Source organism: Lepidochelys olivacea, assembly GCF_965140295.1.
Source record: "Lepidochelys olivacea isolate rLepOli2 genome assembly, chromosome: 6".
Classification (NCBI taxonomy): Eukaryota; Metazoa; Chordata; order Testudines; family Cheloniidae; genus Lepidochelys; species Lepidochelys olivacea.
Window position 1 is genome coordinate 31,061,692 of NC_140416.1, and position 22,922 is coordinate 31,084,613.

General features: G+C 45.9%; 1 protein-coding gene across 10 annotated transcripts in view; it reads right to left on the reverse strand.

The window, feature by feature from the left end:
* LOC311521649 (uncharacterized protein) overlaps positions 1-22,922 on the reverse strand; it is a 144,954-nt gene that overhangs the window by 85,442 nt on the left and 36,590 nt on the right. For 4 of the 10 annotated variants that reach the window (XR_014711940.1, XR_014711941.1, XR_014711942.1 and 1 more), the window contains exons 1-2: positions 9,675-9,728; positions 7,343-7,390 (exon numbers count right to left, since the gene is read on the reverse strand). The exons of 2 other annotated variants lie outside the window; for them this stretch is intronic. Coding sequence is in view for 4 of the 8 variants with exons in the window: in XM_084630071.1 (XP_084486197.1) it covers positions 6,636-6,693; positions 7,343-7,390; positions 9,675-9,704 (136 nt within the window). In the remaining 4 variants the exon portion in view is untranslated. Of the gene's footprint in view, positions 1-6,635; positions 6,694-7,342; positions 7,391-9,674; positions 9,737-13,276; positions 13,502-22,922 lie in introns of those variants that run through there. 4 more of the 10 variants (XM_084630071.1, XM_084630074.1, XM_084630075.1 and 1 more) reach the window with 4 other exon arrangements.

Here is a 22,922-nt window from a genome sequence, read left to right on the forward strand (position 1 = left end):
CTCATCCAGCCAGGATGGTATAGCTCCAGAAGCCTACAGAGGGCATAGCCTATTTTCAACCACAATTGATTCCCACTTTTGACTAAACATTTTCATTATTGTTCACAATCCCGACAAGTAAATTCCACGCACATAGGAAGGGAGTTCTCAGTAAGAGTTCATCCTATTTTCAAAGTCAGGTAAGTTCAGCGAAGCAGCAGTTGATAGTTTTTCTCTCTACTAGTGATGCTTGCATGTGTGTGTGTGTGTGGGGGGGGAACCTGGATTTGTGCTGGAAATGGCCCACCTTGATTATCATACACATTGTAAGGAGAGTGATCACTTTACACAAGCTATTGCCAGCAGGAGAGTGGGGTGGGGGGAGAGAAAACCTTTTGTAGTGATAATCACCCATTTTTTCATGGTTTGGGTGTATAAAAACGTCTTCTGTATTTTCCACAGTATGCATCCGATGAAGTGAGCTGTAGCTCATGAAAGCTTATGCTCAAATAAACTGGTTAGTCTCTAAGGTGCCACAAGTACTCCTTTTCTTTTTGCATGAGGAGAAACATTCTCCTATTTGGCAAAGAACAAATCTTTTATGGAGGAGTTGGTACTTGTCAGACTTCTGCAGAGAACTCCCCTCCCACCAACCCACACCTTTCTCATGGTTTATCTGCATCTTCCTACACGTGCCTGTGACTTGCATGCCCCAGAATCAGAGAAATTTAGAAGGCAAAAGATTTCCTCCCGAGGTTGAACTTTGGGGTTTGTTCTGAAACCTTCCCCTTTCTCCTACCTAATGTGGATCATGAAGTACAGTAATGCCTTTCCTCAGGCCAAAAGTATAGAAGATGCCTGTGATGTTCTGCCAAGTTTTTAACACGGGCGTCCTAAGTACTGCACCCCAGCACATCACTGGAAGATAGCCCATACGAATGATCTTACTCTTACTTCTTGGAAGATGCTTGGAGAGAACACCAGTGCCAACCTACAGAGTCTTGGAGGCAGAATGACAATATCCACGTACCTTGAAAGCTTGCCTCTTTCAACAACAGAAATTGGTCCAATGTAAGATATTACCTCATCCACCTTGCCTCTTTAATATCCTGGGAGCACCATGGCAAACAATATCTATATAGCCCATAAGCCAGAAAGAGAAATGGACATTTTACTTGGTTATCCCCAAATCCTTAATGATCTGCAAACAAGTATTTCTCTCCTCACATCAGTACTCCAAAGACTGTAAAGATGTTCATTTCAGCAAGAAAGAGGCTAGCCATGTGTTGACATGAAATATTTTCATGCTCCATCTTAGTCTTCACAGATTAGAGCTGCCACTTGTTTAGTGCTATAAATAATCAAAGTAAAATTTCACTGATTTTTCCCAGATTTGTGGATCTAGTACCTCATTTAAGAAAGCAGTTAAGCACATCCTTACATGTTAAATGCATGCTGAAATGACCTTCTTGATTAAGGATGATTTCCTGAATTAGGGCCATAGTGAAAATTTACAATGAGAACATCCAGCTCTGGAGACAATAGCTCAGCTGGCATTGTGCAGTGGACACTCACCTGTTTCTTAATGAACTAATAGAGCTGCTCTGAAAACCCATTTTACCTAGGACAGGCCAAAGACAGTGGACATGACTGGTGTACTGTTTCCATACTGTATGGAAGAGGCCAAAATCTTTCAAAATCCTGCTAAAATTCAAGCTGTGCTTTTTGTTGGCTTACTTAGATCTGGAACAATGTCGATTTTTTTGCTACAGTTCTTGACTGGGATCCAACAGACTATATGTATTTTTCAGTTGTTGTTTCCTAAAATTCAAATTGTAGCATTAATATTTCTCATATTCTCGCAAGCCTTGGGGAAAAGGGTTGCTGCTAGTAAATTTTCTCTCTTCTTGTGTTTTTCTGAATTATTTCATAGACTATTAAGAGGAATTCTGGACAGTTTGCAAAAACTGGGCCAAATTTTACAGTGCTTCTCAGGCAACACTCCTATTGACATCAATAGAGGTATTGCTTGAGTAAGGACTTCTGGGTTTGGACTGGTGTTTGTAATGACTTGCACACAGAGATCCACAATAGACGATGGAGAGTGCAAGTGATGAAATTAAGCCAATTTGAAACTACTCTTATCTGTGGATGTTGCAACAAAATACTTTGTGCATGACATTTCCAAACTGCTGAAATTAGAGGACAGAACAAATAAAAATCAAAACCCCCAGGCTGTGTCAAGCCGCTTCTGCACCTTGGTAAGCCAAAAATAGGTGCGTGTTGTTACATGAGTGAAGTGTACTGCTAGTTCATTACCAAAGCTGTTCTTTGTTAGGAAGGCATTGAAGAAATCCTCATGCAAAGAGAAGAAAGCTGACATAGGAAGATGAAGAAAATACAGTTAAGTCTAAGAGAAAGGGAACAGTAAGGACTCTGTTTAGCTCTGGAACTTAATGTTACAATAATTTATTGCCAACTGGAGACAGATCTGACATGACACAGCTTTTGTTCTTAGGCTAGGTGTTACGTATTATGTGTGCACACTGGAAAGATCTGGGATCCCCCCCAGCTGTTCCAATCAATCAGTCTCAGTCTGGTTAATCTCTGTCAGCACTGCACTTGCCAACCCTCCTTCTCTGTCCCTCTCTAACCGCTGCAAGCACAAACATAAAGATCAGGATCTGAAAACAAAACAAAACGTTTCTTCCTCATGTTCAGAGAAGACAAGAATTCAGCATGTCTGAGTATTCAGAGTGTGCATTCTTCAGTAAAAGGGCTGGATCATCAGTATCAGTTTGCATTTACATGGCAACTTTCACCCGATCTCAAAACGCTTTAAAAACAAGCCTCACGTTAACCCTATGAGGCAGGGAAGCACCAGTATGATCTCCGTTTTACAGAGTGATAAACGGACACAGACATTGAGGGATTTGCCCAATGTGTCACAGTCAGTGGTAGATCTAAGAGAAGAGAACTTCATACTGCCTAGTAGATTGGATTTTCAGCTTAATACAAAGCTAGAACTCCAAGCTAACCTCAAGATCTGTGATCCCAGGAGAAGTAAACAAACCAGTATAATTTTACTAGCTCAGTAAAAAAACTGCCTAGTCAAGGATGTGTATATTCCTAGTTTTGTCACAGGCAGTTATGTGACCTTGGCAATTCACTTAGTGACTCTTTTCTCTATCACAAGGTCTTTCTGCCTGTTTAAAAAACCATGAGACACCCGGGCAAGCCTGAAACATTTAAAATAATTGCTAGGGTGCAGGAGAATTTGTACCAAGCAAATCCCAGCCCTGCCGTACTTATTTATATGGTAGGACAGTGTCTCTGCCATTGGCTATTTGGGTGTCCTGAAACAGTAACAGTCTAGATCCAGGGGTAAAAGCAGAGGCAGGTACTGCTTATAGAGGGCGCATTATTAGCATATGGCTGTAGAACGAGACACTTCCATCCCTAGGCTCACATAAAGACTGTCCAGAACAGGAAGGGCTAAGTAATCATAGAATATCAGGGTTGGAAAGGACCTCAGGAGGTCATCCAGTCCAACCCCCTGCTCAAAGCAGGACCGATCCCCAACTAAATCATCCCAGCCAGAGCTTTGTCAAGCCTGACCTTAAAAACCTCAAAGGAAGGTGATTCCACCAGCTCCCTAGGTAATCCATTCCAGTGCTTCACCACCCTCCTAGTGAAAAAGTTTTTCCTAATATCCAACCTAAGCCTCCCCCACTGCAACTTGAGACCATTACTCCTTGTTCCGCCATCTGCTACCACTGAGAACAGTCTAGATCCATACTCTTTGAAAGCAGCTATCAAATCCCGCTTCATTCTTCTCTTCCGCAGACTAAATAATCCCAGTTCCCTCAGCCTCTCCTCATAAGTCATGTGCTCCAGCCCCCTAATAATTTTTGTTGCCCTCCACTGGACTCTTTCCAATTTTTCCACATCCTTCTTGTAGTGTGGGGCCCAAAACTGGACACAGCACTCCAAATGAGGCCTCAACAATGCCAAATAGAGGGGAATGATCATGTCCCTCGATCTGCCTGCAATGCTCCTACTTATACAGCCCAAAATGCCATTGGCCTTCTTGGCAACAAGGGCACACTGTTAACTCATATCCAGCTTCTCGTCCACTGTAACCTCTAAGTCCCTTTCTGCAGAAAAGTAGAACCTAAAGAATCATCAATTAGTAGCTGGGGATATCTAGTCACATGGATTGTCAGGACGTATGTTTCCCCTTAACAGGTAGAACATAGAATAGCATTTGCTTACTCCTGACATTCAACAGTAGCACCACCATGTTCTTTTCAGGTTGTGGGGTAGGGGTGAGGAGAACTGGGAGATAAGAGAGCAGCTTTTGGGGTTTGCTGTGTAGTGTAGGAAGGAGGAACATTATAGAAACAATAGGTAGCCAGAAGCACAGTGTAGGGGTGACCTACAAAACCCCAAACTCAACTGGCCATCTCCATTGCCAGTTTATCTAATGACTTTTTTCTTTTGTTACTGCTACCACCATTAAAGACTATAAATCTAGTTATCGGACATCCTGAGGTTGAGAGAAAAGGGACAGATCTAGTTTGCAATAAACAAATGGACTCTGGAGTTTGAACACAACCTCCAAACCTGCCATAACTAAGATGGATAGGTTGTATCAGGTGCCACAGCAAGGCTCTGACACCAAAATCCTTGTTAGGTGTGGTGGCTTTGGTGAAGGAGAAGGGATCTCAGGCTCCTCATTGAAAGACAGAGTCATGGAGAATGACTATTCTGGGGAACGAGAGATCACTTTTAGCACCTTTGCAATATCAGTGTCAGACTGTTAAGTATCTTGGCTAAACATCAAAAGCACCACGTGGGAGCAGATCCTCCCTTGGCTACATCCTCTCCCACAGGGGCTGGAGATTGTGAAGTAAACTTTTCCCTAGCACTAGAACCTGCTGCAGTTTCAATCAAGAGGGGTAGTGTTAGAGTTTGCAGCTACGATGCAGCAGCATAGAAGGCTTTCCTGGGCTGAGAGACAGGCCAGGAGAGGGCAGCTTGAGCTAGGGAGGGGGCTTGGAGCTGCTAGAGAGGAGGTGGTTGGAAAGTGGTTAAAGAGGATAGAGGCAAAAAGAGGTGGCACTTGGGGAAAAGAGGATGTGCTGAGGAAGCGACGCTAGAGGAAACTTGAGCAGTGTGGAAGGAGCTCGGGCGCAAGGGGCATGGAAGGTACGAACAGTGAGACTGACCATTCTGATGCTGACAAAGGGGATACAGTTTGGGTGCTTGGTCGATGGGTGTAGCTCTCCAAGTGAGGCGCTGTCAGTAACAGGTGAACCTTTTGGAAAGGGGTGTGGTCACTGGAGCATCGAATTGAAGGAATGTCACAAACCAGAGAGAGGCAAAGGTGGGAGTGCAGGGGTGAAACTAGACTTTGCAGCCAGGTAAATGAGGAATGGATTCCTTCTTGGGGATGGGACAGCATGTTGAAGAAAAAATTTCTTTCATTGTTCTGGTAATTTACAATTTTCCTAAATGAGTATTTTATGTTACCTTGTATAATTTATGTTCTTGACAAATTCTTGGGTTTTCTTTTATAAAGTGTAAAACTTTAAGGTTATTCCCATTGTATTTGGTTGCCTGTCCCTCTCCTTACAGTAGGCATAACCTTAAGGTTGCCAGCTTTCTAATTGCTGGTAACTGGACCCTGAGGCCCTGCCCCGGCCCCACCTCTTTCCCCCCATCCCCCAAGGTCCCTCCCTAGCTCCACCTCTTCACCTAAGGTCCCGTCCCTATCGCTTGCTCTTCTCCCCCATCGCTCACTGGATTGTCTCAAGGAGACTGCCCGAAGGTAGGAGGTGGCCCTGGCTGAGCAGGGGCTGGCACAGGTTAATGACCCAGCATCTCCGCCAGCCCCATGGTAACCAGACTTTTGGTTCAGGTGCCATTTAGGATTGCCAGGTTCCCTTTCTGGACTTTCTGGTCAAAAACCAGGCACCTGGCAATCCTAAATGGCACCTGGACACAGAAGCCAAAACCTGGATGGTCTGGGAAAAATCCCAACGGGTGGCAACTATACATAGCCTAGCTGAGGTCTGGGTCACTGCAATGGCAGCCAAGGACATTGATAATGTTCAAGTAGTCTTCAGACACATTGTCTTGTGATGCCTCTGTGGCAAGAACCCTGCTGTTGGGTATTCCACTAAGGAGATACTCCTGGCTCCACACGCTTGGCCTTGTGGTTCTAAACCTCTGAAGTACTAGAGTTTCCCTACAGCGTGAATATGTGGCAGCAACAGCCTCAAAGAGCTAGAGTTATTAGTGAGTAGCCTCTCTGTACTAGAAAGTGGCCCAAAAAGAAACTCTGGATCCAAAGACACCTCCCAACCCCCATAAACTTTTGAGATGAAATCCTACTTCCTCTTTAAGCAATGGCAAAACTCCCACTGATTTCACTGGGGCTCGAATTTCACCCCAGGTGTGATGAAAATATAAACCCTATCCAACTTCTACAAATGGGCCAAACTAAAGTTCTGGATCCAAAACACCCAGGAACTCTGGGGGATCTTCAAAATCCAGATTTTGTGGCTTGAGGCTACCTCCAGCAGACACCTGAGAATCCACAGGAAGAAATGGAATTATCAGTAACTTAAGGCTAGAGAAAGAGCACACACCTGGGAGGTTAGAAATCAAGGGTTCACCCACTGATTTATGATCTACTTCATCATAACTCTAAGAGACGGAAATAAATGAAAGGAGAGAATTCATCATTCACTAGGATAATGCAACAGTGAATCAAAATTACTCAAAAACAAGTAGTTCTGGAATTACTCAGGTCAAGAACTGTTTGGAGTGAATAGTACCTGAGAAGGGTGGAGCATAAGGATTCCAACTTCTTGGTCTTATAATGCTATAGTCTCAAAGTCAGAGAGGTTCTTAAGGTTTTGGCTGTCCAGCAACACAAATACCCATTTTGTGACAAAAGTCCGCCCCCTCTGCCCCCCCCCCCCCCGACTGCTTTGGGAAGGTTGGAGACTATAATTAAATACAGAATGAGATCTTACGTCACCCCACAGCTTCTCTCCGCAGTATCTGTCAGAGAAGCTATAGAAGGGAATAAACATGACCTTTGCTGCAGAAGCGAGAGCTGCTGCAGTCGATGCCAATAGTGTTGGGAAATAAAAACAAAACAATTAAATAAATATGGGAATAGAGACCTGGACCTAACCTATCCACATGGGTATTAGAGGAAAGGGCAGGGTTGGTTTTGTTTTTATTTTCAGCAACAATAAGTGAGTGAAACACAAGAAATAAGCTGGACCAAAGCTAGCCACAAACTGAAATTAGCTCAAATATGTATATTGCCTAAGGCAATACCTACCCTGACAGAAGACGATATCTGAATCCTCCTTCCTGTTGTTAATTCCATCTATTAAATAAATAAGGTACATCAGGAATATTACCACTACGGAGACCTCCCATCACAGCTGCGCTAACACTGGGGCGCCTCTTCACTTCTTTAATTGCCCATTTTCCAGAATGTGGCAATACTCATGATAGCAGCTGACACAGAGGTGGAAAGAGAAGCATTCAGGTCCTTGAGCTCGGATAAGAATGGCTTGGCATGCACATGCTGCAGTTGCACAGGAGGAAGAATGTGACACTCTGCTATCATTTTTGTGCTATTACCTTTTACCTTGCAAACATCTCATGTCACAGCAGGTATTAAAGCACTGCAAGTTACAGCTACCTATGTATTCCTGACAGTTTGTTAAAATGACAAACATTGTCCAGTTAGTTCACGAACCCAAATCAGAAAAAGCGTCATCACTTAATCATGGGGGTATTGTTTGGATTTTTGTGTGGGGGTGGCATTTAATATTTTGGGTTTTGTCCTCCCAAAAATATTTGTTTACTGTATCAAAATGACTTCTATAATCATGGCATGAATGGCTTTTGTCTCCCGTATGTGAGTCACCTCTCCTCAGTGATTGCTGCAGCGATTTCGTTATTTGTATTGATAGCAGGGCAGAAGCAAAACAACAACTAGAAATGGGTCTGAACTGCAAAATTCAGATTGAGACTGGAACTTTTTCAAAGTCTGTGGGTGTTCGGATCAGGGGTTTTAAAATAGTTCTGTTATACAGATAAGGTGGACGGCTGCAAGGATAAAAATCAAATGTCTCAGTTTCAAGATAATCTAGGGGTTTAAAATGGATAGATCTAGATTTGGGTTTGGTCTCATTTCTACAAACAAATAGTTTATAAATAGAGCTGGTAAAAAAAACAACCCACTCAGAATTTACATCCTGTGGGAAATTCCATTATTTTAAAGTTAGCTTTCATCCTAAATTGAGACAAAAGATTGAAATACTAATCTTTTTTTCCCAAGTGGGAAGTTTTAAATCAAAATAATTTGGAAATGTTTTGTTTCAACATTCCCAAACCGAGACATTGACAGAAAATTCTCAACCAGTTCTATTTATAAACATACGAAGAGAGACCATTCTTAAAAAGGCACACGGGTAGCACAGTTAAGGCCTTTCAGCCTTACTTCTGTATCTCCTGATTTTTGTATGCTTCTCAATTGTAATTGTATTTCAAGGGTAGTTTTAAGCATGGAGCAGGCGTAATACTACCGAAACTCATGAAAGCCAAATTCATGACCCATAGCTACAGCATAGAGTGAAATTCTCCTCATGGGGCACAGAGCCTGCACAAGACCTTCACACGACTTACACTCCAGTTAATCTCATAATATTGGCCTTAAATCATGGTTACGCTATGGAAAGATAATCACATCGTGTGGTTCCATGCTTATTGTATCTCAGCTATTTCCATTTCAGTTTACAAGTAGCATGTTTTTTTTTTCCCAAACACCAGCCCAGCAAAATCAGCCTGGGATCTGAGAGTGAAGCTGGGTTCTTTCCTTTTGAACAACATCATCTGATTCTGTAGGCCAAATTATGACCTCAGTGACATGTCTGTGCCTTCAAAGGTTTGCACAGGCACCAATGCCTGGAATTCAGTAATCAAGTCTGTTGATGATTCACAGGGAGGAAAAGAATGCAGCTTATTCTCAGCACTGCAGAGCTAACAGAAATAAAAAAGTAAACACTTATATTTGTCACTAAATATACACGTGGAACAGATCTACTGAGTAGGAAAGTCCCATTTTTTCATAGTTCAGAATAGAATTGCACCCATATGGAATAATTAGATAAATCTGCTCATGTGGAGAACTTATCACATATGAATAGACTGATGTCTCCGTGTTCCTCCTAGTCTGATACTATTAGTGAAATTTAGCCCACACAGATGGCACTGAGTACCCCCCACCCCTATGGTCAGAAAAGCGACACTGCCACCCTGTGGGATTTAGGGCAGGGCCTTTTGCATTCTTAACCCTCTTTGTGCAATCACCCTATGGAATACATGGTGATTTTGGAGATATCCTTTACATGATTAAAAATTAACATATCTATATTAAAGAAAACCAAATAAGATAACAACAAACAACATTTTTATATAGAGTCAACAGAGTACCTAGCACTGGATATAAATTTGAGCTTTCACCAATTCCCGATGAATTTTAAAAACAATCGTTTCCTACTGATGCCCCAGTGGGTTTCTCCTTTCTACATTCTTTTGTACGTGGTGAACCGGTACACAGGTTTCAGATAAAACTATCATATAATGTAGCAAACTCTGACCTTTGAGCTCAAGAGCTTCTCCCTCTCCATTCTGATGCAGAAAGTGTGAATACATGCAAGGACAAAAAACAGGTTTGGTTTTGCCTGTTGCAAAATTTGTCAGAGAAGTTGGTCATTAACCCCCAAATGTATCAAAGGCAAAATCTGCCAACTTACATGTTTGTACAATTCTGTTTGCATACATTTTCTGAAATTGTTATTGAACAGTATGTGTACTAAGCAATAGAAGAAAAAACCCACAATAAATTTCTTATGGCATTTAACCATTTTTAATTTAAAATTTTTAGACAGTTTAACATTTTTTTTTGTATAGCTGATTAAAATATAAAGTGCCTTGGCTTTTCCCAGCAGCATTTTAAATATATGCACAATGTATATATTTCCAGCCAAGCTCTATCCGTTTTTAATTTCCATGCCAATTTTCAAGCAAAACTGCCCAGGCTTAATTTACCAAGTCTTACCGAATTTTGGTTTGTTTTAGTCGATGATTTTTATTTAATGGAGTTCCATTAAGGTATTTTCTCAGACTGTCTTGCATTTCCAACAGAGGGAATAGGATTAATTCATTTTGTAATTTATAATGTACCATTTGAAAACAGGTCTTCAGTTCCTCATAGTTATTTGCAAGTTTGTTTCTCTCAGAATGGTCATCCTTATGCTTATCATCAGACTGCCCATCCCCACTAAAATATATCAGGGAATAACCCTAATGCTTCATACTTAGTCATATTTACTTACCAGAATTAATTCAGTGCTGCTATTTCTTATAAACGTGTTTCCCTACTTTCACATTTGATGCACCTCCCAATTTGGTTTAAAGTTTCCATTTGTATCAGACAGCCCACCACAATTCAAACATTTGCATTACAGGAAATTCCAATACAGTAGTAGGGGTCAGGCGACTGTTAACAAAAATGCAGTTTGCAATGGTGCAGTTTATAAAAGCATGTACTTAATATGGCTTCAGTGACACATTCACGTGATCCTGGACTACTTGTGTAAATTAGGATTTTCACTTTACAGGATCAAACCCTCAAGCTAAAGTTAGGTATATCTAAAACTCAGGTCTGCAACTATTACTTATGACTAATCCTCACTTACTCTTAGAATCATAGAATATCAGGGTTGGAATGGACCTCAGGAGGTCATCTAGTCCACCCCCCGCTCAAAGTAGGACCAATCCCCAATTTTTGCCCCAGATCCCTAAATGTCCCCCTCAAGGATTTTGGCCAATTTCAGGCCAATGCTCAAACCACTGAGCTGTCCCTCCCTGCTCTGGATACTCTGGGTCTGGATTCTGACTCGCCTCCCCCCATACACATGGTGTAGTCTTTTACTATGCAAGTAGTCTCAGTGAAATCACCTTGAGGTAAGCCACAGTATTGCAAGCCCCACTTTATAGCAGTGCAGCAAATCTACATTCAGCCCAGCAAAACAGCACGGCCAAAGAAAAATGCCACTCATGCCCTGGCCCTGAGAAGTACTTCTACAAAAGGGGAAAGCTGGCAAAGTTCTCAAAAACACTGCAATTCACTTGTAACTCTTATTTTTTTAAAACTTTATTAGAGTTTTGAACTTTTCTGATTATGAAATGCTTTGAAAGCTACAATGGACAGACACTATGTAAACAAAAACTTATTACAACAGCAGATTCACAAGGGCAGAAAATATGCACCTTGGCATTCTGTGGCTAAACAGCTTGAGACAGAAAACATAAACAATAAACCCTGCATCCATGATCAGTGTGATTTATAGCCTCCCATAAACCCTGGGATGGAGGAAGAGCACAAAAACTACAAAGAGAATGTTCCATGCATGTCGCCAGTTTTGCAACCACTTTGAAGGGGGGAGGAGGAAAATTGGAGAGAGAAGTCATGCTCGATTCCCCAAGCGTCTGGTCCAAAACTCATTGAAGTTTATGGAAAGATGCTCCTTGTGGCTTCAATGGGCTTTCGATCAGGCCCCAAGAGATGATTACAAAGCTGCTGCACAAGGAAAACCAAAAATATTCAAGGAAAAAAATGTGTTTATCTGGAAGGAAAATGTCCCCCACAGGGCCCAAGACAACATTAATAATTTGGTGCATCCAGCCACCAGCGCTCCAGGGGGAATTAAAGGAACACCATCTACTATATATAAAAAAAAAACCACATCAAATTTCTGACAATGTTTTTCCACCTACTGTTACCTGTCACACCTCAGATGACTAGAAAAGAGAAATAGATTTTCTTTTTTTCCAGGTTGTTTATTTTGCATGTTTGACAGCATGGTATGTACAGTTAGTTCTACCATTTAGTCTGTTTTCCCTATTTGGGTGGGTCTTTCACACAACAGCAGGAGAAAAATATTTTAAAGGGAAATATGAAAAATGACAAAAACTGGCAGGAAGCTTCAGAAGCAGGTGTGATACCTGGAACCATTTGTATCTAGTCCATTCCAGAAAATGATGACCCTTTAAGCTTGAGTTTTGCTTATAGGATTCTACACATATGAGCAAGTGTTTGCAGGACTGTACCCAGAATACAGCTCTGAATGACTCTTGGAAACATTAACCTTTTGTGTTTGACAAACCATGAACAATTTTTTTCTTCGATCCAATGCCTTTAACTCCCATTGCAATCAAAATCTTGCACTGGGAAGCGCTGTTCTGTTTTCTAATGCAAGAAGCAGGGAAGAGTTCGACTACTCCACCCAAATGAATTTGCTGGGTCATTATGCATACACACTATGAGGTTCTTATGCAAAGGCCGCTCTATATAACCCTTTTCATGAGAGTTCTTTATTAGGGACTAGCTCTTTAATGCACTTCACTACCCTCTCCCCTTTTTTTTGTTTAAAAACCCAATACAAAACAGAGTAAAAGAAAGTGGAAAGTGAGAGGACACCAAAAGCTTCTCTCTTCCCTTTCCAGGGGCTGCAGGTTTATATAATTATTGGTGGTGCTCAGAACGGGTCCAAGTCCCACCCCACCCACACCTGCCTGAGGCTCTGGGAGGGAGTTTGGGTGCAGGAGGGGTGTGGGCTCTGAGATGGAGTTTGGGTGCTGGGTGCAGGCTCTGGGCTGGGGCAGGGGGTTGGAGTGCAGAAGGGGGTGCAGGCTCTGGGAGGGAGTTTGGGTGCTGGAGGGGTGCAGGCTGTGGAAGAGAGTTTGGGTGCTGGGTGCAGGCTCTGGGCTGGGGCAGGGGGTTGGAGTGCAGAAGGGGGTGCAGGCTCTGGGAGGGAGTTTGGGTGCTGAAGGGGTGCAGGCTCTGGGAGGGAGTTTGGGTGCTGAAGGGGTGCAGGCTCTGGGCTGGGGCAGGGGGTTGGAGTGCAGAAGGGGGTGCAGGCTCTGGGAGGGAGTTTGGGTGCCGGAGGGGTGCAGGCTGTGGAAGAGAGTTTGGGTGCTGGGTGCAGGCTCTGGGCTGGGACAGGGTTGGGGTGAGGTAGGGGGTGCGGGACACGGGGCTAGGGATGCAGAGTTTGGGGTGTAGCAGGCAGGCTACCCTGGGGCTGGGGGCCAGAGAGGAGGACTCCCCCCAGCCTTTTCCCCACGGGCAGCAGCAGCAGTGAGCTCCAGGAAAGGGAGGGGGGCCTCCCCGGTCCCCCCCCAGCATGACACTCACCCAAGCCCCGCCCCCAGGCTGCTGCTCAGGAAGTCCAGCCAGCATAAACTCCCCACCCCCGGAGTCGACTCGGAATCACCGGCCGCGGGGGGGCTGCCATGCGCCTCCTCCCTCCGCAGGCGCAGCAGCTGCCTCGGCCTGGCCCAGGTGCCGCTCCCTTGTAGCCGACCGTGGCCGCGGCCGTCGAGGAAGCGTAGCGCGGAGCTGCAGCGGGCAGCCGGGGACGCTTGGGGGAGGCGCGCGGGGGCGGCGCGCGGGGCCGGGGGACGCTCGAGGCGCGGCGCGCGAGGCCGGTGGAGGCGCGCAGGGGCGGCGGACGCTCGAGGCGCGGCGCGCGGGGCCCGGAGAGGCGCGCAGGGGCGGCGCGCGGGGCCGGGGGACGCTCGAGCCGCGGCGCGCGGGGCCGGAGGAGAGACCCAGCCCCGAACAGTGGTGGAGCCGGGCCCCCCCCCATGCCCTGATTTTGCTGGAACCTCCGGGCACCGCCGGCCCCTGTAACTCGCCGCCCCGTCTCTTTCCTCAGGGGACGGAGTGTAACTAAACAAAACAAATCGTATCCGTAACGGGCCAGACTCTCCCCTTTCTTACACAGTAAATATAAGTCCACCAACTTCAGTGGAGTTACTCCTCATTTACAATGCTGTTGGCAAGGGCTGAACCAGGTCCTTTGATCTCAATTACACTAATAGAAATCCAGAGTCATGTCACCGAGTTAAATGATGTTACTGCAGATTTACAAACGTGAAATGGAGATCAGTATCTCTGCACACCCTCCATCTATTCCATTTGCATCCTAAGCGCTTCCTAAGTCAAGCTTTGATCTCATTGTGGTCTGACTTCTGAATATACCTACAAATAAGCACTCAACGTTTCCACTTCTGTTGTCCAAATGCTGAGGAATGAAATATCCCCCAGAGAGCCAAACACAGCCAGTTAATAGAATACAACATCCCCTGGGGAGTCAGACACAGTCAATTAAAATAACTTACATTTTTGTTTTGTTGCTTTGTTATTTTGAGAAAGAGAAACTTATCCCAAATTGTTTTCATTCCTTGAGGGGCTGGAGCATCCTGTCCTTCCTCTGCCCTTACCCCCCCCACCCCCACCTTGCCCCACTTTTCTTTCCCCCATATATAGGTGATTTATTAGGTCATTTTTGCAATATTTCTAGGACTGTTAAATTATCTTCGGCATCCTTTATGTTGTTAGGAATGGCTTGAGTTTTAACGGTAAGACCACACGTATACTCACAACCTGTTCTTAGAAACATTGACATTTACGGAGAGAAGAAACTGTCTGTTCATTTAGTCAACCCCCTGCCTCGCTGCTGGACAAATCATGCTTCACCAAGGAAAACCAGAGACCTTATCACTAAATCTTTTATTCCCTTTTGAATCCTACACCTAGTGCTGATGCCCACTGCTCAGGCTCACCGTCCCTGTTCCGTTTGGCCAGTCCCACAAAGAAACAGTAATTATCTTACACTCGTCAGACCTCATGCACTCGAGATTTGCCACCAGTGTCTGCTGGGGCTCACCTATGTTCCTGCCCTAATGGTCCTCGTGCCCAGTACCAAGGGCATAAAGGGCGGAGCAGGACAGACTGTCCTTCAGTTCCTTCACTAATGTAGGTTCCAGGTGTTATTAGAGTCCGTAGCAGGGGTGGGAAGAAGGCGGATCATGGAATATACATTGACAATGCATATCACAGAACCACAGCTACTGTAAGGTAACCCTGTTATTGCACATCCTTACCAGAGCACTCCCTTGTGGCACTGTGCAGTACAGGAGCCACTCATCCTCAGTTTTCCAGCTGGTCTTTCACTGCTCTGCCCAGCCTCCCTAACACTTCCTAGATTGCACAGATGTAGCCCATTAAATTAGATAGCTCTTAACAGAGTCCAGTACCGCTAGATACCCACATTGAACGTCTCTGGGTTGAAATAGCTTGTCCTTTCAATCCATCTGCCCACACTAGAAAGAGTCTCAGTTTCTAAATGGTTTAGTTGTATGCAAATAGAATAATATTCTGAGGGCCACCAATATATGTAATCTAGCCTCCCCTCAGTGGTATGTATGTGGTTTGGGAAAGACCGGTACATTTCAAATGGAAATCAGTGACTATCAAGTTTGGGGTGGGGCCTTAGAGTGACCTTATCCTCATGGAAAAAATCACAGAGAGCCTGAATTTACTCAGTTTTTCTGGTTCATATAATTGCTACTAAAATTCTGTTTCCTGTATAAATGTAGCAAAGAGCAAGTTGATAATAGTTCAAATGGGGATCCTTTTAAACCCACTAGGGCCACATTATGGTCCTAGGGAGACAGCTCCCTAAATGGGGATAGCTATGTGAAAGACTATTTAGGAATCTGAAGACTTGTCTACACTGGCACTTAAGTCAATGTTACTTATCTTGCTCAAGGGAGTGAAAAAGCCACTGCTCTGAGTGACACAAATTACATCAACTTAAAGCGGTATCCATGGCGTGCTATGCTGATGGGAAAGTGCTCTCCTGCTGGCATAGCTTCCACCTCTCGTAGAGGTGGAGTAATTATGCTGATGGGAAAGCATGTTCCTGCTGGCATAGCGCAGCTTCACCAGATGTGCTACAATGGCACAGCCCCATCTGTGCCAATATAGCCTGTTAGTGTAGACTAGCCCTAATTAGTTGGGTGGGAGAAGATTGTGTATCCCTGGATTGGGGGAATGGCATGCCAATGTAGTTGCTAAGCGCACCTTAGCAGAACTAAGAGTTACTCCAGAATTCTTGAGTATTAGCAAGTAATCTAGGACAGCCGGGAATTTGGTAACCATAGGAGGTAACTGACTGCTTAGCCCATACTGGAACCTCCTCCATTTGGCAGCATAAGTTAGCGTATTGGAGTCTTTTCTACTTGGGATTCAAATGTTTTAAGATGTCCAGGAGTCAGTCATTCAGCCAACATTCAGACTGAGGTGTGGATGAAGGAAGATGCCATCATCCTGGGAGATAAAGTCTGATGAAAGAGCTAAGCATTCTGGAGAACAAGTGGACAATGTCATGAGGTCTGTATACCAAAACTGACTTGGCCAAGCAGGTGCTATATGGTGACTGTGGCAGAGTCTTGTCTGACCTTCCTTAATGCTCTCAGGATCTGGGGGGTGGGAGGGAAAGTGCAAGTCATCCTTGGAGACCCTGGTATGAGGAATGCCTCTGATATGGATCCTGGGGATTGGCTTCACCTGGAGCAGAAGATGGGACATTTCTTGTTCCTGTCTGTTGCAAAGAGGTCTGATTGTTGACCCCATTCTTGGAAGATGTCTCTTGTAATGAATTCCTTGATAGACAACTTGTGGACCATGGAGAAATGTCTGCTTAGACAGTCTGCCAGGGCATTTTGGAGACCTGGGAGCTATATCACTATAGGCAGACTCAAATGACAGATGCACCAGAACCAAATCGCCTCCTGAGACTGGGGTTGGAAGGGAATACCTCCTTGTCTATTTACATAATAACAGTCATGTCTGTCATAAACAATTTGTGTTATCACTCCTTGGATCATTGGGAGGCAAGCAGCACAAGCCAGAGTGATTGCTCTGAGCTCAGGCATATTAACGTGGACTTGCATTTCCATGCAGGTCGATAGCCCCTGAACTGGATAATTGTCAAGATGGGCTCCCCACTCCAAGAGGGTTACATCGGTCACCAGTATCTTATGCGGAGAATAGTACTCCCTTGCATACTTGACCTGGATCTTTCCATCAATTCAGGGAGGGACATGCACTTACATGTATCTGAAGCAGTGTTTCCCAACCTTTCCCAGTCTAAGGGCACTTACTTCAATAAAAGATTTGCGCAGCGCACCCTAGCCCCATGCTAAATTATGACCAACCCCCCCACCTTACTTTTAATGGGTATTTTGAGCTTGCCTTGATATGCAGAGTCATTTAATCCTGGTAGGAAATGTTGACAGTGCAACTTGGAACTCCTGCTCCACCCATCTCAGATGTTCTCTTTGGTTTTGAGGTAAGTCAGGCTCGAAAAATACTTAACTTGCACAGGTATGTTGTTGAAAATGACAACCAAATGGAGATAGCATGGTCCAAGATTACTGTGTATTCATCTGCCACTGTCAACTAGAATGAATCCCGAGGCACACCGCCAAACTTAATTTTAAAATAATGGTTCATCTTTAATTCGGCAAATTGCTCAAGTCATTGTTGTAAGATTCTTAGCACTTTCCATTGCAGAGGAAATCCAAGGATCCCAGACCCAGTCAAAATCTTCTATATAGCATGAAGGAAAATAGGAGCTGAATTTTTCTTCCAGACTTTTCAAATGCTCAGAAACGACTCTGACCAAAAATACCGCCAGTAGACTCTGCCACGTTTTCCAGGAGGAACATTTCTATTGTGCCTTTTGGTACTTTTTTCATGTCAGAGGGCTAACTTAGATCTAAACTCATGTAATTTATCCATGAAGGAGAGAAGATTCTCATTTCCATCTTGCATTTTCCTGTTCAGTTCATTGAGGTGGTAGAATATACCAGCTAGTGAGGCAAGTTTTTCACACCATGCCACATCCTCAGTTAAGTTAAGAACATTTTTAATTCCTCTCTCAGCTCATACAAACATGAGAGAACTTTTCCATGGAAAAGCCAGCGTATTTCTGTGTGCAAAATTAAACTCTGGTGTTCTGCTCCCATTTCCTCACACAACAGCAAGAAAAGGCAACATTTTAAGGACTGCGATTTTATTAAGTTCAGTATCTTTATTGCTTCATCTAATAGTAAGGAAAGTTCTTTCGGCAGTGTTTTGGCCATGAGATCTTCACGGTGCAGGAAACAGTGGGTCACCGGGACACCAAAGTTTTGTTCTTTGACCTTGCTTACAAACTCCTTCACTTTGCCAGTCATGGAGCCAGTCCCATCTGTGCAAACACTCTCCAGTCATGTGACCTGGCAGTTGTCTGCTAAAATAATTAAAAAAAAAAATCTCCATCAACGTGCCAGATGTTAGCCAAGAGATGAGCATGGTTTCAGGTATCTGTTGATTCATCAAGTTGCAGTGCAAATTTTTTGATTGCTTTGATTTTTTTTTAGGAGCACAGTCTCAATGTCAAGCTGACGTCATCAATGCGACTTATTATCTGAAAGGGAAACGTTTGTGATTTCATTGACTGCATTTGCACCAATTCTTTGCATGTTGGTAAAATTAGTATTTCTGCAACTGTATACAGCTTTTTTGCCTTCACTGCAAATTCAGTGGCGAAGTAGCTTACTTTCAATGGTTTATCAGAAACTGTTACACGGTCTTTCATCATTTGCACTTGTTTTTCATTTTGATCCTTCAAACGCTCAAAAAAAATATGTGCCCTTATTGGCAAGGGATGGATGTTTGCTTGTAAGGTGTCATATTAACTTACTTGGCACCGCTGCGTGGTCTGAGATTCTCCCCACACAAAGACATTGTCGAAGAGAGCAAGATGATTTACCTGTTAACAAAAATCAATATTGCAAATAACTCTCACAATAGCATTAGCTTACCAGTTGGACTTTATGTTCATGTTCAGCTTCATCACTGAAAGTAGATATGGAGGTGCCAGAATTCCTTTTCTTCAAAAGTTTGTCCATTTTTTGAGTCTTCAATTCAAAATTCACCACTGTAACTTAACGGATGATAAGAAAACACAGCCACGCGAATGGCAACATCACTGGAGTGCAATTGTGTGACATCTGTCTTACACACATACACCCGAAGAGCAACAGCACAAAAATGCAGTTTGGTTAAGACACTAATTAAAATTGAGAAAAGACAGTTACCATTTCCGTAACTGGTGTTCTTCGAGATGTGTTGCTCATGTCTATTCCACAATAGGTGTGTGTGCTCACCACATGCACCGGTGCTTGAAGTTTTTCCCCTAGCAGTACCCGTAGGGGAGTGCCTCTAGCAACCCCTGGAGTGGCGCCTCTATGGTGCGGTATAAGGGGCGCTGCATCCTCCCCCCCACCCTCAGTTCCTTCTTTCCAGACAACTCTGACAGAGAGGAAGGAGGGCGGGATGTGGAGTAGACATGAGCAACACATCTCTAAGAACACCAGTTATGGAAAAGGTAACTGTCTTTTCTTCTTTGAGTGATTGCTCATGTGTATTCCACAATAGGTGATTCCAAGCTATATCTGTTGGAGGTGGGTAGGAGTTCACAAACTCTTGTGACGGAGCACAGCCCTACAGAACAACAGTGTCTTCCCTGGTCTGGGAGACGATTGGATAGTGCAAGGTGAATGTGTGAACTGAAGACCATGTGGCAGCCCTGCAAATGTCCTGAATGGGGACATGGGCTAAAAGGTAGCCGACGAGGCTTGTGCCCTAGTCAAGTGTGCCCTCACAATTGAAGGTGGAGGGATTCCCGCCAGGTTGTAACAGGTATGGATGCACAAGGTGATCCAGTTGGAGAGCTTCAGAGCAGAAATTGGCCAAGGCGATGAACAGGTGCAAAGACTTCCTCAACGGCTTAGTCTGCTCCAGGTAAAAGGCCAGAGCTCATCTCATATCCAGCGTGTGGAGGCAGTGCCCTTCACTGGATGCATGGGGCTTGGGGCAGAGGACCTGCAGGAAAACGTCTTGACTCATGTGGTAGGCAGAGACCACCTTTGGGAGGAACGAAGGATGTGAGTGGAGCTGGACCTTATCCTTATGTATACCGTGTACGGGGGCTTGGAAGTCAGGGCCCTGAGTTCCAAGACCCGTCTAGCTGATGTGATCGCCACCAGGAAGGCTACCTTCCATGAGAGGTGCGACCAGGAGCATGTAGCTAGCGGCTCAAAGGGGGGACCCGTCAACGGGCCAGCACCAAATTCAGGTCCCACTGCAGGACTGGGGGCCTAACATACGGGAAGAGACAATCCAATCCCTTAAGGAATCGGCCAGTTATAGCATGGGAGAATACCGTGTGCCCTTGCACTGGCGGGTGGAAGGCGGATATGGCCACCAAGTGCATCTTGATGGATGAGGGCGCCAGGCCTTGGGCTCTAAGGTGAAGGAGGTAGTCTAAAAAGAGCTGGATCAGGGCAGCCACGGGGGAAACGCCCCGCTCAGCCACCCATTGAGAAAACCGAAACCACTTTGCCAAGGAGATTTGACGTGTGGAGGGCCACCTGCTTTCCAAGAGGACGCGCTGAACCACTTCCAAGCATGTCTTTTCCTCCCAGCCTAACCATTGAGCAGCCACGCCATGAGGTGCAGTGCCACTAGGTTGGGGTGGAGGAGACGGCCCTAGTCCTGGGAGAGCAGGTCTGGGCGGGATGGCAATGGCCAGGGCAGGGCAACTGCTGGGGCAATCAGGAGGACCCGGGCCCTGTCCATTTTTATCTTTTCCAGGACCTTGCCGATCAGTGGGATCAGAGGGAAGGCTTAGAGAAGCTGGCCTGACCAGAACAGGAGGAAGGCATTGGAGAGAGCGCCCAATCCCAGCCCCCACCCCAGGGAGTTCCCCACTCTCGGAAAAGTCTGAGCACCACCTGTGGGTGTAGAGACCACTTGTGCTGAGAGGAGAAGTCTTGACTCAGGTGATCCACCTGCAAGTTCCAGGCACCCGTTAGGTGGTAGTCCTGTGGGTAAATGTTGTGGGCTATACAGAAGTCCCACAGCCTGAGGGCTTCCTGGCAGAGGGCAGAGGAGCAGGCCCTGCCTTGCCTGTTGACGTAAAATATTGAGGCCGTGTTGTCCGTGAGAACCCTGACCACTCTGCCCTCCAGGTGTGAGCAGAAGGCCCCGCATGCCAGCTGGATTGCCCTGAGTTCCTTGACATTTGTATGCAGGGCAGGTCCTGCGCGGACCACAGACCTTGGGTCTGAACGTCCCCACCATGGGCTCCCCACCCCAGGTCCGATGCGTCGGACACCAGCTCCACTGATGGGGGCATGCCCCCGAACAGGACCCCACGGAGCATGTTTCCCGGGGAGGACCACCGTTGTAGGGAAGCAATCACTGGCTCGGACACAGTGAGGACCTTGTCCATCCTGTCTCTAGCCTGGGAGAACAGCGAGGCCAACCAGAGCTGGAGGAGCCTCATCCTGAGTCTGGTGTGGCAAACCACATTAGTGTACACTGACATGTGACCCAGGAGCTGGAGACATGCTCTGGCTATCATCACAGGGAACCTTGTGACTGTGTCGATGAGTCCTTTCAGGGTCTCGAATCTGTCTGGTGGGAGGGAGACCCTGGCCGATGTTGCATTCAGGACTGCCCCGATAAACTCTATGCTCTGTACCGGGACAAATGTGGACTTGGTGTCATTCACCAACAGGCCCAGGGTGGTGCATGTGGACAGGAGGAGCGCCACATGATCCCGCACCTGCAACTGGGATCTGCCCTTGACCGGCCAGTCGTCCAGATAGGGGAAGATCTGGACCCCCCGGCACCTGAGGTAGGCCGCCACCCCAGACATGCACTTTGTGAATATCCTGGAAGCAGTGGACAGGCCAAAACGGGAGGATAGTAAACTGGTAGTGCTCCTGCCCAACCGTGAAACAGAGGAAGCGCCTATGCCCCTCGAATATATGAATGTGGAAGTACACGTCCTGCAGATCGAGGGCGGCGTACCAGTCCCCGGGATCCAGGGAGGGGATGATGGAGGCCAAAGAGACCATGCGAAACTTGAGCTTTACCATGTAGTGATTCAGACCTCGCAGGTCCAGGATGGGCCTGAGCCCCCGTTTGGCCTTCGGGATAAGGAAACAGCGGGAGTAGAACCCCTTGAGTTTGAACTCCGCTGGCACCACCTCCACCGCTCCTAGGCCAAGGAGCTGCCCCACCTCCTGCTCGAGCAGGGCCTCATGAGAAGGGTCCCCCAGAAGGGACGGGGGTAGAGAGTGTTCGGGCGGGGTACAGGTAAACTGGAGGGTGTAGTCCCGGGAGACGGAGTTGAGGACCCAACGGTTCAAAGTCAGCCACGACCACTCTGGGAGAAAAGCACACAACTGGTTTATTGTGGGTGGATCCCTGGTATAAACTGGTAGGTCGCTTCCAGGCATCCCATCAAAACTGACATTTCCCTGCCTGTTTACCCTTGGAGGACTCAGGCTGGGGGGCAGATCACGACTGCCTCTGCAAGTGTTTCTTATAGTCACGTGACTTTTTATCAGGGTGCTCGCATTTAGAGTGGGTGGCCTTGGTGGGAGCCTGCTGAGGCTTAAACTTGGTCCTGGCCGGAGCTGACACATAGAGGCCAAGTGTCTTAAGCGTACTGTGGGAATCTTTCAGGCTGTGCAATTTCACATCCATCTGTTCCACAAACTGGGCCTTGCTATTGAACGGGAGGTCCTGCAAGGAGTTCTGCGCCTCACTGGACAGCCCAAACAGCAGGAGCCACGATGCCCGCCTCATGGACAGCGCGGAGGCCATAGACTTTGCAGCTGTATCCACAGCATTCGACGCCGCCTGCAGGGTTGCCCTGGCAGCCGCTGTACCCTCCTCCACCGGACCTTTGAACTCCTTCTTGTCATGCTCCTGGAGGGAGTCCTTGAATTTGGGTAGAGAGCCCCCCAAATTGAACTCATACCGACCCAGCACAGCCTAATGGTTCGCGACCCTTAACTGGAAATTCGAGGACGAATAAACCTTCCTCCTAAATAAGTCCAGCCTTATTGAGTCTTTATTTTTCAGA